The 18697-nt window shown below is 44.8% G+C and overlaps 1 protein-coding gene across 10 annotated transcripts in view; it reads right to left on the bottom strand.

Moving 5' to 3' along the window:
- The window catches only part of LOC116940781 (disintegrin and metalloproteinase domain-containing protein 11), a 124270-nt gene that overhangs the window by 33661 nt on the left and 71912 nt on the right, over positions 1-18697 (bottom strand). For 6 of the 10 annotated variants that reach the window (XM_032950971.2, XM_032950969.2, XM_032950973.2 and 3 more), the window contains exons 21-25: positions 11729-11834; positions 10907-11026; positions 8530-8698; positions 7470-7587; positions 2021-2111 (exon numbers count right to left, since the gene is read on the bottom strand). In XM_032950971.2, coding sequence (XP_032806862.2) covers positions 2021-2111; positions 7470-7587; positions 8530-8698; positions 10907-11026; positions 11729-11834 — 604 coding nt within the window. Of the gene's footprint in view, positions 1-2020; positions 2112-2884; positions 2976-7469; positions 7588-8529; positions 8699-10906; positions 11027-11728; positions 11835-18697 lie in introns of all 10 variants that reach the window. The other 4 variants (XM_032950970.2, XM_032950975.2, XM_032950977.2 and 1 more) reach the window with 2 other exon arrangements.

Here is an 18697-nt window from a genome sequence, read left to right as displayed (position 1 = left end):
AAACATGCACAGAAAGTAGTCGTTTCATTCGGCTGAGCACCAAAGCCTGGTTTCTCCATCAGACTGAAAGTGCAGCCTGTACACAAATCTTACAAAGATCTTTACCACCATCATCAGATCCATTGCCTTATAACCAAACAATACCAACTAACCTTTCAGACATTAGTCTATATTTTGTGGAGACGGCATTTTATGTTGTGCACTGACAAATTCTGTGAAATTATTTGTTTTACAAAAGATCAATGTTGGAAGTTTTTTTTCCAATTATACATGAGCTAAAACAAATCTATTTATCTGTGCCCCGAACATTTGGTGTCAGTCATAAAAGTCAAGCCAGTTATAGGGCAGCACTAATGCTGATGGTGGTAGAATTTCCAGAACCGTCCTTACAAATCACAGCCAACACTCTCCGTCCCTTGAGTATTATCTCAAATCACGTGTCTGTGTCTAGGCGGTCGTCTCAGGTTTCTGCTCTCCCTTGTCGCGTTTATAATCGGTGCAAAGGGCTTTGTATTTACTCCAACAGATCTTTTCTCAAAAATCCCAATAACGCATATGGTAGTGCCTACTATCTGCTACTATAAAAAAAAACTAATCTAGGAATTGCGACATCAGGTTTAAACGTGCTGATACCACGAGTGACCTTACTCGTGAAGGTCGTCCTAATTCAAGGAATCCTCAAGACAGCTGCTCATACAGTAAAACCTCTCAAAGACCGACTGACTCGGGGAGAGCATTTCTAGTGATGGAGATATCTGGCATAGACCAAATATTTGAATAATTACCAAGGTATGCATTTGAATGTACAAGTACATAACTCTTAAACATTATTAAGCAATCACTATAAATTATTTACATATTTACAATTGAAAAATAATAATAAAAAAATAATTTAAAGGTAACTACTGTACGGTATTTACAATAGTAACGTCTGACGTGTTTTCCAGTAATTTATCTCTAAAATGTATTACATGTATAAAAAAAATAAAAGCAATATACAAAAATATTGGATAAAATTTTATACAGCGTGAAATTTTATTTACATAGATTTACTAAATAAACATACCGCAAGACAATATTCTATTTAACGAACAATATTTACAGTTTGGAAATGGCAAAATAAATGAGAGGTGAGAGGGTTGGGCCAAGCAGGGCGTGCTCGCCCCTTGCGTTGGTCTCCTCCGTGACCTTAGTCATCACAGAATACCGTATCCTCCGGCATGTAAATTTAAATACAACTAAAAATATTTTTTGGCCAGCTTTCCTGGCATACCCCAAATACCAGCTTCACCGTGTCTGGCTTGGAGAGGTTTTAAAGTCTTCATGAAGCCCAGTCACCACATCACCTCGCATTGGCAGCTGTTAGCCACCACACAGTTCGTTGTTACACCGTGCATACACAAACAATAGCACGTGGCAACATGACAGCAGAAACATTGTTTCCCCAACACTTCTGCTCAGAAGCAGCGTCGTCGTTTTGCTCCCGAGTCCCCACTAGACGCATGGCTGATGCGTGCGTGCCAACGGAACGAGCGACGAATCTCTCTGCGCACGTTCGTTTGACGCTGCTCTCGAGAAGGGATGCGTTTTGCAAAGGCGGCAGCGGCGTGTATTTAATGCGCGAGTCTGCCGTGTGGGTGCAGGCCTTAGACGGCAACAGTTGAGCGCATCTGCAGACAAACGTACGCGATAAGGATGCGTGTATATTGCACGTATTGTGTCCTTTAGAATGTATACGTGTAATATATTCGCGTCGATATGTCTTGTAAATAAATAGCGTAGATATTTTACCGGCTGCTTGGTGGTATGTACACTGGCTGAGTGACGCGTGTAAGCGGGCGGCACGCACCATACGTCTATGGCCGTGCATTTGCTGCATGCATGTGCGGTGCGTGTGCTCGGTTTTGCGTCTGCCTCCGCGCGTCCCGGAGTGTAGTGCAGCAGCAAAGCAGTGCTAGGGAAAGCCAGGCTAGTAAGGAAAAGTGCAGGCAAGTCAAAGGAAGCATGCCACAGTGCTTACTTAAAGCCCCATCCTGTCCCCCCCAGGACAACCGCCCCCACCAGGATGGCACCAGCGATGGAGCCTATAATGATATTGGCAGCACTAGGACCTGCGACAGGAGGGGAGCGGAGGGGAGCGGAGGGGAGGGGCGACATCGGGATGACACACCAAACACGCTACGCACAGCACAGGGATAACACAAGAGCGCAACCCCTTAGCCACACGTACCGGTGACACGCTGCGTCCAGCCCGTTCCTGGACGCACGTCGAAATTAAACTGCGGTTATTTGCGTCTTAAAATTGGGAAGACAGGAGAATAGACCACCAAAATCGCCCTTTTAACTGCAACTGTATGAAACCAAATGTTAACAAACCCACAGAGACACATAATGTAACAGTGATAACTCAAGGACTCTTGCTTGTAACAGTATCCAGGGAGGCCTGGAACTCTGAACTCAAGGTGACAATGTGTTTTAGGTGCCGTATGCCGAAAGAAATGTGAAAGTTTTGCATTCGTAGGCACTCGTAGGCATATTGCTCCACTTCTATTGTGATGCCCCACAATCGCCCAGAAGAGAAAGAGTGAGAAGGCATGCAAGGGCGAGAGGACAGCAAGGATCACGAGCACACATTAGATCACAGCACCAACAGCACCACTGCACACGGGACAAAGGCACAGGGCACAACTCTGGCGTCTGGCAACGACATGGGACTCACAAAGCTGAAACACACAGGGACAACAAGCTGAAGAACAAGAACCGTCACGTGTAAATAAAACGGTGTAATGTTGTTTCCACCTTTCTGCGATAAATTGAAAGAAAACGAACTGGAAGAATGAAACTCAGCAGAGTTCACTGGGTGCCACTGATGGGAAATGCTTACTCTAGTCCCCACCCAGTTCCTCCAAATATCACTCCCAGCGCCAGAATGGTTCCTGCCACTGCCCCTATAAGCTTGTTAGTGGCCTGGCTCACTGTCCAAAGGGATGGGGGGAGGGGGCAAAGCAACACAATTTATTACGTCAAATATAACACCACAATTGTAATTGCACTCATAAAATCAAGTTCAGACGAGCTCCGATATAATCTCTCCTGTGATTCAGTACTGATGAACACCAATAATATATGTACCTCTATCACTACATCTCAAGGATACTTTTGGCGTCTTGACCCATCAGCCTTGATGATAATAATCTTTAATGTAGCATTGTTCGTGCTTACATCTGTCTGACAATCCATTTATTTGGAAAAGTTGCACAGGATTAAACACCTTCTGCGGTTTCAGTTAAAATGAGATTTAACAACTCCGTGATTCGTTTACACGTGCTTCAGAATGTGTCACTTTTTACAGCCCACATTTTCTGGAGCAGGTTGCAGTCCTCCATGCAGACTGCTTGCCAAATGGAATGAGCTCCATAAAGTGGGGCATCTTAGCAGGGCGAGGGTTACCACCTATCCAGATTTAACACGTACTGTCCAGGAATTGGCATATGTGTTCGGGTGGCCGGAATTGGTACCGGTATTGTGATGAAGTCTACTGCAGTATACTGCACGGTTTTGAAATACCTAAGCTGACTGGGAAATGTGTTCGAATTTGGTCGGTGGGAAGGGTGGCAACATTAGACTGGTCACACAATAGCTCGAGCTGTTAATATTGCAGCGTGAGGTGCAGGTGAAGGAGGTGTTAGGGGCGAGGAGGAATGGACGGGCACCGCAGCGTAGCCACCTCAAGCAGGGAAAACACCCGCAGCAAAACCCTCTCAGATTCAAGATGGCGGTACCCAAGCTTTAAATGAAATTTATCATCCAAGTTGCAGAATTAATTTAACTGAAAAGAGGAAAATAATTAATTAGCGGCTTCAGTTAAAGTGTGCCCAGCAGAAACTGATGCCTGTAGACAGTACTATCTTGGCACTGTGCTGCTATTTGTGAGGCCGAGTTTAACACGATACATGTCAAGGAAGATGCAAGCAAACTCCAAAGCAGCACGTGCTCCGGTGATACGTGCCTATGGTGTGTGTGCCCGACACTGGGACAACATGAGTTTGAATCTCTGTTTAAGTGAAAAAAAGTTTATCTCGTCAATGCATTCAAATGCACCACCAGTGAGACCACTGGGGCACAGTCGGCCCTATGCGTGTGGTAAATAAATGAACGCGAAGACAATTCGGTCCCTCCACATCCCATCAGTAGCCACACGGCCCTTTGGCCGAGCATAATTTCAGCAGTATTGGTTCAATGCAAAATAATGTTTGACCTGTCTTGACATTCAGTCTCTTATCAGCTGGGTCAGGCTTGCTTGAACCAATGCTCGTGAATTGCCAGATATTTTAAAGGCAATGACCCTCTCTGCTAGACATGGGTACCTATGCATCTCGCATCACGAACACGGTTTGCGTGGGCAGGGAAGCCATCCAGGTGGAAATCTCGGACTCCGGGCTCCCCCCATTACTGCACAGTGCGGCTGCACAGTAGTCCCGCCACACTTAATTCTTTTTTACGTGAAGGGATAGATATGTGGAGGTGGCATAATGTCTGCTTGTGTATTTTGTTAATTATATTCCCAACAAGAATGCGAGTGATTATGTTAGTCATCAAAGTAGCCTCTTCGTTTCATCAATCAGCACGGACAACTCAAACCCACCGCATCACCTGTGGATGGGCGTCTCAAATTCACAAGTGTGTCGATAAATAGTACTGCAGACAGGCATAAAGAAAATAGATAAAATAAGACTATTCTAAAGCTATGTGTGTTTTTAAAAGGTAAGATCAGTACTGTTGTACACATCCCCTCGTGTGTGACTCTCAACTTGGTCAAGTGGTTACACCCTAGTCATGTGTGCACGGAGCTCTACGGTTCCTGTATATAGAGCTACACACAGCCGTCACACACATACACGGAAAGCTGCATATTGTCCTGCGTCAATCCACCATTGGACAACGACCTCCACAAGCCGGATTGGACATTGGGGTTATTTGACCATACTTCACCACGCTGGTCAGTGCGGGTTGGTGAACGGGGTATCCAGGACAAGTTCAGAAACCACTGGCTGCTCAGGAACTGATCTCACGTCGCCAGTTCAGAGCGCAGTGAGCAAACCACCGCGCCACCGCTCCATCACCGTGCGCAAAGCACAGACAACGATTCCCATCTAAACATGGCTTGGACAACTTCAAGGTTATCGTATTGCTGTAGTGCGATCCCAGCATCAGGCAAGAATATATTTAGTTTTAAACTCGTAAATGAAAATGCGGTTGCAAGGATGGGACTCTCAGTTTATCGCAGATGGCTGCTTGGTTTCCTCACTTGGGGCTTTTCAAATCAGGACGAGAAGTGGCTTTTAGGCGCGCAAAATTAAAAGATTCGGGCGCAAAGCAGCAACACTCAAATACATTAAACGTGCGAAAATGAATTAAGCAGTCGCACAAGTTAGAATGGAAATAAACAATTAAATGAAGAAATTTAAGTACAGGAAGTACTTTATATGTAGTTGAGCTCTGTATGAGTGGCATCACCTTGTACATTGTTTCTTTTCTGGGTAAGATAATTCTTCTGACATGTAAACATTTCATACAGACTGGTCAAGAGACTGGTGAAGAGACTGGTCAAGTTTGCCAAATTGAACACTCCACAGCCAGTCTTAAAGAAACTTTAGAAAGCAAATCACAGTGAACACTATGATTCTCTACAAGTGAAAATTTCCAAAGTGATTCCTGCTCAACTTCAGCATGAGGGGTGCCCGCAGCCTGTGGAGGAATATTCGCATTCCTATGGCAGCAGCAAGGAAATCCATGGGGAAACCATTGTTGACTTCCCTATATATTTGTACTAATTTTATTGACCCCAGAGGGATGATGGGCTGACTTAAAACTCTCAGCCAGGATTTGAACTCGCGACCTTCCTATTGGGAGGCGATCGCTCGACCGCCGAGGCACCTGGCCGGTTCGCTGTGCTCCAACAACAAGCCGTGAAGGTAAAGACGTCAACAAAATGTGACGAAACTAAACCACATTCATATGAGGGCAAAACCAATGATGGGATCACAGTGAGGGACTTCAACACAACGGCAGATAACGGCGAGCACAAGAGGATGACTGTTACATTTGGCATTGGAGTAATGAACGAGAGAGGCGAGCGTCTATTGAGAGTTCACAGCGAGCAGAGACGTGAAGATAACGAGCTCTTTGTAACAAAGAAGGGATCTAGGCAATGGACCTGGAGGACTCAATTCCTGCAAACGAACCCCAGATAATCAGAGACGTCTCCCTCCTCAGTAAATTCAACGCAGGACATGACTGCAGCCTGGTGCAATGCAAGAACACAGTGGCTATCCAATAACTACACCTTTATACGAACACTGTGGTTTAGCGAGAACCTTTGGAACAAGCGTTATTTTTTATGTCACCGTGACTTCAGTGGGTGTGTGGTTTAGGATACACTCACACATTCAGTCTAAGTCCTACATTTGTCTATATCTCTTTAGCTCTATTGAAACTATTCACTGTTTATGTATCAATATATTGGAATGACCCAAGAAACACATCTAGCAGTTTTTTTTATAATTTGTCCAATGATAAAACTGCTTGTTCGCCTCCTCCAGCTGATAGGAATTCTCTTTAACTACCAAAACCATGAACACACTGGGCTGCGTGCCATTGTGGAAAGAAGAAAATAGCCTGCACAGTCTTTTCATGTCAATGTTTGATTCAGATTTTACATGATTACTACTTACATTACAATTTCATCAAGAAATGCCTTGAATAAACTGCAGTAGTACTTGGCAATGTGGGGAAATGTCATCCTACTATATAATTATTTGAAACATTTACTTCAATTAATCCTTAAATGTATGCATTATAAACACTCAGCAAGCCATTATGACCCCTTGGACATGTACTTACCTGCAACTGGGAACTGTCACACATTAAATGACTGAACTATGGCTGAGGTAGAATTCGCCAGGTTTATCATATTGGTGCAACATTAAAAATAATTAATGATAGTTTAGCACGTTGAAAATCCACGTGGATCTTTTAGCGAAGGTGCTGTGTTTCACAGACACATCCTGCAGTAGTGCCACAGTAGGGGTGATGTTGCTGTGTGCAGTCCCAGCAGAGTCATTTGCGGTGTCATTTTCACAATTGGACCGTCGTGACAACACACAATGACCTACTCCTTTTGAAAAACGTCTCGGGATCTTTAACACCCTCTCTGACGCAGACGGCACGTAGGGCTTTTACTGCAGCACATTCACCCGCGGTATTAACCAGGGTGGCCTACCAGGTACGAACCATAAACATCTGCAACGGACGGCAGTTGCGCCACCACTATGTCACCGCCCCTTATGTTCCTGGTTTAGTAGACGTACAACACGACGTGTTATTGTAACGACACTTGTTTGCATCTAGAGCTGCATGGCATGCTGTGTGTGCCGCAGGCTGCGTGTACGGCGAAGAGAGATACGAACCCCGGGAAGGGCCCTCGGACCCCTTGGTGGGCACCACCTCTGGGATGGGGCTGTAGATGCTGCAGTCGTTCCCGACCCAGTGCCGCTCACACACGCACCGCGCCTCGTTGCTGCAGACCTGTGGCAGCAAAAGCACACACGCGGGCAATCAGCAAGCAGGCACAGGCACATCTTGCACAATTGAAAATTAAGCAAAGAACCACACTTGCAAATTAATTGCACATTATACAAATTATAAACGGATTTTATGTAAATTCCTCACGCTTTCTTTTGGCATAATACACACTGTCATTACAAAGTGAATGCTCATCAAAGTGAAGTAACAAATCGACAGATTTGAACACGTTGTGTAAAGAAGTATATTTATTGCGTGGACAGGTGAAGAAAAAAGGAACATTTTTAAATCTACGATTAGAAATCTGTAATCCCCACAATCATCCGCAACGAAATCTGAAGGCGTTTGCAGCATGGACACTCCAGGCAGGTGGTGCCGTAAGCCCTGCCGCCTCTGATGGTCATGCAGTGGGGCCTTGGGCTGCCCGCTCCGTCAAGGTGATGTGCTAGACTAAGCCGATGAGTACCTCTGCAGACACACATTCATGAATAGCTGTCTCTGACCCTCCTCAGAGCTCAGCTATCACTCGGTCAACACCAGAATGCAGCATGCACATAATGCAACACTTATTCTTTCCTACGGCCTATGCCTTAAAGAAACTTAAGCCTTCCCCTCCTCCTCGGCATCTCTCTTTTCCTTTTGTTTCCTTTAGTTTTTGGGCGGTCTCATTGGAGGTGTGAAGTGTCAAACTGCACATCACTGACCAGTGTCGCATCTCACAACAATACAAAACACCCCGGCCCCCTGGCATCCATGGGATCTTTATCCACACCGCCTTTAGAACAAATGGTGACCAAACTAACGTCTAACAGTGCTGCAGGGAAAGACCCTCCATTACAAATAAAATGTCCTCCTTCCTTGCCTCATTAGTGGATGAGGTTATCGAGAGGGGGCCCTCGAACAAAAGAACGAGCGGTAGAATAGGTCTGCACAAGTTGCTGTTACCCCGTGTCCTGAGCACGCGGTGCCCTGGATGACGGAGGGACAGCCGGACAGGTTGAGGGCCTGAAGCGGTTGGCACTTGTGGTCCAGGCAGATGACATCCGGTCCACAGGGCGTGCCATCCTCAACATAACCCAGATCTGAACCATCGGCCAGCATTATGTGGCCACCGCTGAAATAACACAATACGAACACATTCACACAAAGTACACTTCATTTAAATAGACGTATTATATAAGCATATATGCACATGGGTATATGTGTGTGACTGCAGAGGTGTGTATATTGGTTCAGTATACATAAATACGTGTCCCAGGTATTTTTCAAATTCGGAAAACAGGTAAAATATTTATATTCCAAATGGGACGATTGAAACTTTTCCTCTTTGTCTGAGACTGGAGAATAGAACACAAAAATAGCAATACGGAGAATTTTAGGTAGCAAGGCATCACCAGAAACCCACAATCTGGTACATGCCCTGCTGAAGTGTACACTTTGTGCACATCAGCCTGATTCTATTGCCAGACGTAATGCTGAAACTGTTATAGCATAAACAGTGGTGTTACAATGAGCAGCCCTCCTGACCTCCCCAAACCTAAAAAAAAGTTAGAGTGCGCTTCAAGGCTCATAAAACAAGAAAATATTAATTAGTAATTTACACGGTTGTTTCTTTATAACAAAAATATATATGAGTAAGTAGCAATATTGTGATAGTGTTGTGCATTTAAACATCAAGCAATATTAAATCTCATGGCTAAGAATCAAGTAACGCTATACGTACAGTGAGGGAAAAAATATTTGATCCTCTGCTGATTTTGTACGTTTGCCCACTGACAAAAAAATGATCAGTCTATAATTTTAATGGTAGGTTTATTTGAACAGTGAGAGACAGAATAACAACAACAAAACATCCAGAAAAACGCATGTCAAAAATGTTATAAATTGATTTATAACAATTAATCTCAACGAGCTGAGATTAGGAACACACTCTTAAAGGGAGTGCTCCTAATCTCAGTTTGTTACCTGTATAAAAGACACCTGTCCACAGAAGCAATCAATCAATCAGATTCCAAACTCTCCACCATGGCCAAGACCAAAGAGCTCTCCAAGGATGTCAGGGACAAGATTGTAGACCTACACAAGGCTGGAATGGGCTACAAGACCATTGCCAAGCAGCTTGGTGAGAAGGTGACAACAGTTGGTGCGATTATTCGCAAATGGAAGAAACACAAAAGAACTGTCAATCTCCCTCGGCCTGGGGCTCCATGCAAAATCTCACCTCGTGGAGTTGCAATGATCATGAGAACGGTGAGGAATCAGCCCAGAACGACACGGGAGGATCTTGTCAATGATCTCAAGGCAGCTGGGACCATAGTGACCAAGAAAACAATTGGTAACACACTACGCCGTGAAGGACTGAAATCCTGCAGCGCCCATGAGGTCCCCCTGCTCAAGAAAGCACATATACATGCCCGTCTGAAGTTTGCCAATGAACATCTGAATGATTCAGAGGACAACTGGGTGAAAGTGTTGTGGTCAGATGAGACCAAAATGGAGCTCTTTGGCATCAACTCAACTCGCCGTGTTTGGAGGAGGAGGAATGCTGCCTATGACCCCAAGAACACCATCCCCACCGTCAAACATGGAGGTGGAAACATTATGCTTTGGGGGTGTTTTTCTGCTAAGGGGACAGGACAATTTCACCACATCAAAGGGACGATGGACGGGGCCATGTACCATCAAATCTTGGGTGAGAACCTCCTTCCCTCAGCCAGGGCATTGAAAATGGGTCGTGGATGGGTATTCTAGCATGACAATGACCCAAAACACACGGCCAAGGCAACAAAGGAGTGGCTGAAGAAGAAGCACATTAAGGTCCTGGAGTGGCCTAGCCAGTCTCTAGACCTTAATCCCATAGAAAATCTGTGGAGGGAACTGAAGGTTCGAGTTGCCAAACGTCAGCCTCGAAACCTTAATGACTTGGAGAAGATCTGCAAAGAGGAGTGGGACAAAATCCCTCCTGAGATGTGTGCAAACTTGGTGGCCAACTACAAGAAACGTCTGACCTCTGTGATTGCCAACAAGGGTTTTGCCACCAAGTACTAAGTCATGTTTTGCAGAGGGGTCAAATACTTGTTTCCCTCATTAAAATGCAAATCAATTTATAACATTTTGACATGCGTTTTTCTGGATTTTGTTGTTGTTATTCTGTCTCTCACGGTTCAAATAAACCTACCATTACAATTATAGACTGATCATTTCTTTGTCAGTGGGCAAACGTACAAAATCAGCACGGGATCATATACTTTTTTCCCTCACTGTACATGCCACAGACCATCTCTGATGCCTTGCAAGCCTACGCGTGTATGCCAATAGTCACCTGCACTCCAGTAAATGGCCGTTGTGTCGAATAGAGACCTTGACCGAGTCTCCCTGCAGCTCGCCCAGTTGTGGCTCACGGCTCACGTTCGTGCACAGCAGGAATCCGCACAGCACGTCGCTGCAACGCAGGAATCGAGACAGGCACAGCGTGGCTCACAGCACGCCCGGTGGTTCAACGCACAAACTGAGTGTGGATGTCAAAGCAGCGGCGTGGCCCGAGTCACGCTTTGATATAAATAATTAATGGGAAACCAGAAGACTTCTCAGCTAAATCCTTCCCTGAAATGCATCCGAATGGTTTTTACTTTGTGAAAAGCAGCTGGAGTCGTGCTGTTTTCCACGTAGTGTGAAGCCCCAAAGCTGGTGGGATGGTAGCGCTGATAAAGGAACACCTCGCCATGTAATGTGTTTCTGCTCATAAGCTGAAACATGAATTATGTGTGAACATAAGTGTCCAAAATGTTGCTTTTCAACATTTCGGTGAATATTAAAGATCCCGCGAGTTCATTAAAAAAGAGTAGGGCATTACGTGCCTGCGTCTTGTTCAAAATTTGCCAAATTTTCAAAGTTACCTGCGAAATACTCAATTGGGAACACACGCAGCAACATCGCTCCCTGCTGTGAAAATAGTGCAGACTATGTCAAACACAGCGCCTTCCTTTGCCATAGCCTTGCACTATGAGAATGGCGCGAATACCAAATGTGCTATATTACTACACATGTTATAGTGGGTGGAGTTTGTGCACGCACGGTTTGTGTACGCACGGTTTATGCATAAGGGTTTCCGTATGCACGGCAGTGACGGTGTTGTGACTCTCACTGCTTGCTGCACTGTAACCAAGAGTCCTCCTTCCTGCCGCAGTTTCCCTTCTCGGTGCCTTCGATGTTCAGCTTGTCGTAGCACTGCCTCTCCGACGACATTCCCTCTGTGCAGCAAAAAGCACACAATGCATCCAACTTGCTTCACACAATGCGTCCAACTTGCTTCACACAATGCATCCAACTTGCTTCACACAATGCGTACAACTTGCTTCACACAATGCGTACAACTTGCTTCACACAATGCGTACAACTTGCTTCACACAATGCGTACAACTTGCTTCACACAATGCATACAACTTGCTTCACACAATGCGTACAACTTGCTTCACGAGAGACTCTTTAAAACATGGCAGGCCAGTCCATGAAAACAGCCTTTGTATTATCAGAGGGCTTGATTACATCAAAAAGCACGCAGAGAAATGCGCAAATGCACCAATGGATGCTAGCATCCGGCGCTTGGGCTAACATGCGTACCGCCTTCTGATGCATGCTGGCGACACTGCTCATACTCAGTCGAATGTATTCTCCTCTTAAAATGTGTTTCACGAAAAAAATTGCGCCAATCTTTGCCCAACGACAATACAGATCTGGTCACTGACAACATCTCAATCAATCAACCAACCGGTTTTCAGACTCTGGCAATTTCAACAGCTGACTCTTGAACTGGTTTGGACTATGCACTCGAAGTCTCATCAGTACTGTGGGACCGAGTAAACAAATTATATAAAGTTCGAGGCAAGAGGACATCATGGGGCCCCAAGTCACTTTCAGCAGAGTATAGAAACATTACAGAAGGTCGCGATATGGTCCTGATGGGTTGCTGTGTGCAAGAGGCGATTCTGTAGGTTCTGTGTTCGTCCACATATTGAAAACACTGATGCAAGTGAAATTCATTATTGTGTGTTTTTAAAAACAGCTTTATAAACAAATTGTGATGCACGTTGTCAGTTAAAAGCTGCACTTGCCTTTAGTCATTGCTTTTTAAATGCACATTTTGTAGATCTCTTGCGAGAGCATTGCATCCAGTGCTCCCTGAGGTGGGACTACAGAGCAGCAGCAACCATCGCCCCTTACCGGCAGCAGACTCTAGCCCTGATCAATCTCGCACATTTGTTCTCAAAATTGGATGATAATAACACAATTAATACATATTCTTTGGGTCTTTCGGTAAAGCCACGTAGATAGAAAAAATAATCAAAATAGTAACAATATCAGGACGAATTTTGATTTAAAGCTTTCGTGACTGCAGTAATTCATATTCTTAGTTTTTTCGGTAAAGTCACGTTGAAGAGAAACAACAAAATAATAAAATATATGTTTCTATTCAACGTGACTTTACCGAAAAAACTAAGAATATAATATCAGGACGATTGCTTGTGTTGTGATCGAAACGTCGTAATAGTGTTATTATTTTGATTATTTTCTCTATCTACGTGGCTTTACCGAAAAACCCAAAGAATATGAATTCCTGCAGTCACGAAAGCTTTAAGTCACAATGAATACAGTATTTTATCTCATTAAATGTAGATGCTCATTATATACATTACATATGCATTATTACGCACAGCAACGCAAATTAAAACATTAAACAAATATCAAAATCCATCACAGAGACCGTCTCGTTTCTGTTTATCCTGCCCACACTCGCATTTTTGGAAATACGATGGCACGCAATCATTTGCATGTCTAATAAACATGCTAATGTTATGTAAATTTAAATCTACTTCAGACTGTTGCGTTTGAGGTTAATATGTCTGTGTACTTCTTGTTTGAAAAGCTTGATCTTGAATAATGAGGCATTCAGAGTCAACATTTTGAACCAAAACAAATTGTCATTGTTTTATTTGTCTCAAGAAAGGAAAAATAATCTAAATCTCAAATGTAAATGTTCTCTTTCATAAAAAAACAGCGTGCATTGAAACATTTCAGAGCAAATCAATGTTAACGTAATGCGTAGGATTTCGCAGTCAATATTTTGATTCATAATGGATTCTTGGGTGAGGCCACAATGATCCGAACAAATGTATGTCGTTATTTTTAGTTGTGAAATGTTATTCAGCTCCCCAGTGAGTGAGCTGAAACAATAACTGGGGCGCTACTACATGCTCGTACGTATGACAGCTTACATTAGTTTGACTGTGTAAGGTGGCGGTGGGTCTTTACGAAACATTCTGGTCAGGTTATTTCGTGGCCCAACCCAAAAATCAATCAACCAAAGTGAGTTGCATAATGTGCACACAAAGTGGCTTCAGTGAATAAGAATTTTCACACGCATACAAAACACTGACGATGTGGCTGGTAAACATAGCTGTGTTCAGCTGTTGTGTGTGCGTGTCAAAAGGCCCCTGTGCGTGCTTATTAGTGACGTTATTGCAACACAAACTCTAGGTGTTTAGCATCTGCAAACGTGAATTTGACTCTCACAAGAGAGGGCAAATGCTTTCACAAACAGGCACAATGTATAACACGTAGACTTTCGCGACCGATATCATCCATAATACGTGGGTTTTTTGGGTTAGATCGCGTCAATATATAAAAGTGTCGTTAAAACCGCCACCACCCGACACAGCCAATTAGTAAGGTTTGTCATGTAAACAGAACATGCCAATTCGTTACGAGTGGATTGACATCACGGGATGTCACTGTGCAGTACCGGCCCTAGAGGGGCACGCTGTAGCAGTGTAGCGACATCGCAGATACCACAGCGGTGTGGGTGTAGTAGCGGCCCTAGAGGGGCCCGGTGAGCGCTGATTGATAGCGCTGGGTGGCACCACGCTTGGCGTGCAGTGCCCACCCTACAGGACAGGCTGTGTGAGTGCCGGCCGAGGGATGAGGTTACTCGAGGCCATGGCACTCTGCTTGACCCGGGAGGACACGTGACCAGTCAAGTCTACATAAGGGCCCCAAGTGAGGGCTAGGGGTGGTCACGTGGTTGGGACCGAGATCCTTCCCGAGGATTCTAGAAGGCGGTCGTGGCCAAGGGCGGAACCGGCCACGCCGCAGATAATATAAGCCGGGTCCCGGGAGGGACCAGGGTTGTTGTTGTTCATCCTGGAAGAAACCTTCATCTGTGTTCTCTGTTCAACGAGTCTCCAACACGTGGACCTGGACCCAAGCTGTTGGTCCCGATCCGTAGAAGCAGTTCCGTTGTGACTTGTGTAGTAACTAGTGTTGTAACTAGTGTAGTTAGCCTGGTGGTCACCAACATATGTTGTTAGTCTGTTAAGGGGAAGTTACCCCGTGTGTTGGAGTTAAATAAATGTGTTGCCTCCAAGTCTACATCTGCGACTCAGTTGAACCCATTGCACGCGTACAGCACACCGGGTTTAACGACACTTATTAATGCAATCTAACCCCCAAAAAATACCTGTATTATGGAGGCACAATGTAGTCTTCATACCCGCTGCTGGTGTATGCCCTTGTTACCATGACACTCGTGATCAGTGGGAGTGAAGTTCGCTCTGTGGAGTGTTACCACTCCTCCAAGGGGATCACCAGGAAAGCGATGGAAGATGTGGAGCGTGTTGGCGCAATGCAACTCTCCTCCAGCTTGCTGCAGTTCTTATATGCCCATAGTTTATCCTTATTGTGTTACTTTTCATTATTCTACACTGTTAAAGTTATCATGTGGTTAAATAAATACACTTAAACGTCTTGCTCTGTTGTCATATTCTGCAAATTTAAGAACAGTCAATTTGTTGACCGAAAAATTACGTGAATGAAATCATTTATTTGGATACCTTCGATATGATTTTTACAACATAATATTGAAGTGTCGGTCTAACCAAGTCTATCTAATGATATTACAAGAAACAATATTACATCCCAGCAGTGACAGGGATGACATTATTGGACCAAAGCTCAACACATCATGCTTCATAATGTGTGCAGTTGTAGCAGTCTCATAACAATCAAACGTTCTCGTCTGCTCTTGGTGACGGATTGACGCAGCACGATGAGGCTGATGGCATCAAGGTTCTGCTCCTTCAACGGGTGCATAATAATTCCAGCTTAGCCCTGCAGCTCTGCTAACCTCAGCCAGATGAGTCACAGCATGCGCTCGCCTTGAACAACACGGCAGCTCGACAGTTGGCCGAGGCCAAGCGGGGAGCGTGCAAATAGAGGGGCGGGCGGGCGGGCTTCCTATCACGGTACATGTCCCGTGCAAGGGGCCAGTCGTGCCCTTGATCCTCGCAAAGGCCAGAGCATGGCATCAGCGCACTTGCAGCTCTGGGTGTCTCTGCATCCAAATGACTGCTAAGGCTGTGCAAACACTGCCAATCGTTAATAATAATGCTGGTAACAAGATGCATAAAACAACTGCATATTATGTCAATAATTACAGCCCGGATGTATGAAATAAAATTTATATTTTGAATAATGTAAGTTTGGATAGCGTGAGCTGTTTGCCCGATCAAAGACATGCTTCCAAATGACAAGCGAGATTCATATTTGAATCCACACTGCAACGAATGTGTGCTGCCTTACAGTGAGGGAAAAAAAGTATTTGATCCTCTGCTGATTTTGTACGTTTGCCCACTGACAAAGAAATGATCATTCTATAATTTTAATGGTAGGTTTAATTGAACAGTGAGAGACAGAATAACAACAACAAAAATCCAGAAAAACGCATGTCAAAAATGTTATATTGATTTGCATTTTAATGAGGGAAATAAGTATTTGACCCCCTCTCAATCAGAAAGATTTCTGGCTCGCAGGTGTCTTTTATACAGGTAACGAGCTGAGATTAGGAGCACACTCTTAACGGGAGTGCTCCTAATCTCAGCTTGTTACCTGTATAAAAGACACCTGTCCACAGAAGCAATCAATCAATCAGATTCCAAACTCTCCACCATGGCCAAGACCAAAGAGCTCTCTCAATCTCCCTCGGCCTGGGGCTCCATGCAAGATCTCACCTCGTGGAGTTGCAATGATCATGAGAACGGTGAGGAATCAGCCCAGAACTACACGGGAGGATCTTGTCAATGATCTCAAGGCAGCTGGGACCATAGTCACCAAGAAAACAATTGGTAATACACTACGCCGTGAAGGACTGAAATCCTGCAGCGCCCACAAGGTCCCCCTGCTCAAGAAAGTACATATACATGCCCGTCTGAAGTTTGCCAATGAACATCTGAATGATTCAGAGGACAACTGGGTGAAAGTGTTGTGGTCAGATGAGAACAAAATGGAGCTCTTTGGCATCAACTCAACTCGCCGTGTTTGGAGGAGGAGGAATGCTGCCTATGACCCCAAGAAGACCATCCCCACCGTCAAACATGGAGGTGGAAACATTATGCTTTGGGGGTGTTTTTCAGCTAAGGGGACAGGACAACTTCACCGCATCAAAGGGACGATGGACGGGGCCAAGTACCGTCAAATCTTGGGTGAGAACCTCCTTCCCTCAGGCATTGAAAATGGCTCGTGGATGGGTATTCCAGCATGACAATGACCCAAAACACACGGCCAAGGCAATAAAGGAGTGGCTCAAGAAGAAGCACATTAAGGCCCTGGAGTGGCCTAGCCAGTCTACAGACCTTAATCCCATAGAACATCTGTGGAGGGAGCTGAAGGTTCGAGTTGCCAAACGTCAGCCTCGAAACCTTAATGACTTGGAGAAGATCTGCAAAGAGGAGTGGGACAAAATCCCTCCTGAGATGTGAGCAAACCTGGTGGCCAACTACAAGAAACGTCTGACCTCTGTGATTGCCAACAAGGGTTTTTCCACCAAGTACTAAGTCATGTTTTGCAGAGGGGTCAAATACTTATTTCCCTCATTAAAATGCAAATCAATTTATAACATTTTTGACATGCGTCTTTCTGGATGTTGTTATTCTGTCTCTCACTGTTCAAATAAACCTACCATTAAAATTATAGACTGATCATTTCTTTGTCAGTGGGCAAACGTACAAAATCAGCGGAGGATCAAATACTTTTTTCCCTCACTGTATACTACGTCCTCATTATCACACAGTGACAAATACTGATCCATCCACGTCAGCACACCGCACGTCAGCACACCGCACGTCAGCACACCGCACGTCAGCACACCGCACGTCAGCACACCGCACGTCAGCACACCGCACGTCAGCACACCGCACGTCAGCACACCGCACGTCAGCACACCGCACGTTAGCACACCGCACGTCAGCACACCGCACGTCAGCACACCGCACGTCAGCACACCGCACGTCAGCACACCGCACGTTAGCACACCGCACGTCAGCACACCGCACGTTAGCACACCGCACGTCAGCACACCGCACGTTAGCACACCGCACGTCAGCACACCGCACGTCAGCACACCGCACGTCAGCACACCGCACGTCAGCACACCGCACGTCACCGCACTTCACTTCCTGCTCCTTCCCTCGCATTGCTTCACTTTGTAATTCCCTTCCACCGCATCTTCCTAAATGCTTATGCCTCAAAAGTACAGAAAATGGCTATTATTCCCCACAAACTTTGCTTTTGTGACCAGGATGTTGAGATTTTTAAATTTACCTATTTTCAATAAGAAAACGTGGTGTGCATTTGTGTTATGCCTTCACAAAGTCCTGGTCACAAAAGCAAAGTTTGTGGGGAATAATAACCATTTTCTATACTTTTGAGGCATAATCAATTAGAAAATAACACTTACTACCCAGGAACAAAAATCGTGTTACATAGTGTATAATCATAACCTCGCTCAATTCACGACACTAGTTAACTTATCTATTAAAACTTGGACAGTGCTGTTAGTTGCTGGACATTTGACTTTGTGAGGCCTTTGGTCTGTGCTCAGCAACTGCGTGAAATGAAAATAAAAGGATTCCTAGTACGATATTTTTACGGTATTTTATACGGTATACGGTATTTTTCTGAGAAGTTTCATGAGAAGGATTAGGAGAAATGATTGCACGAAGTTAATTTGGGCAATGCAACTGGCATACAACGGACACTCATGTTGTTTACAACGGACGGCTGA

Source organism: Petromyzon marinus, chromosome 10 (genome assembly GCF_048934315.1).
Source record: "Petromyzon marinus isolate PM22_M1 ecotype Great Lakes invasive population chromosome 10, UKy_Petmar_22M1.pri1.0, whole genome shotgun sequence".
In the NCBI taxonomy this organism is placed as follows: domain Eukaryota; kingdom Metazoa; phylum Chordata; class Hyperoartia; order Petromyzontiformes; family Petromyzontidae; genus Petromyzon; species Petromyzon marinus.
The sequence above is the reverse complement of the archived record's forward strand: the minus strand, read 5'-3'. Positions and strand labels throughout refer to the sequence as shown.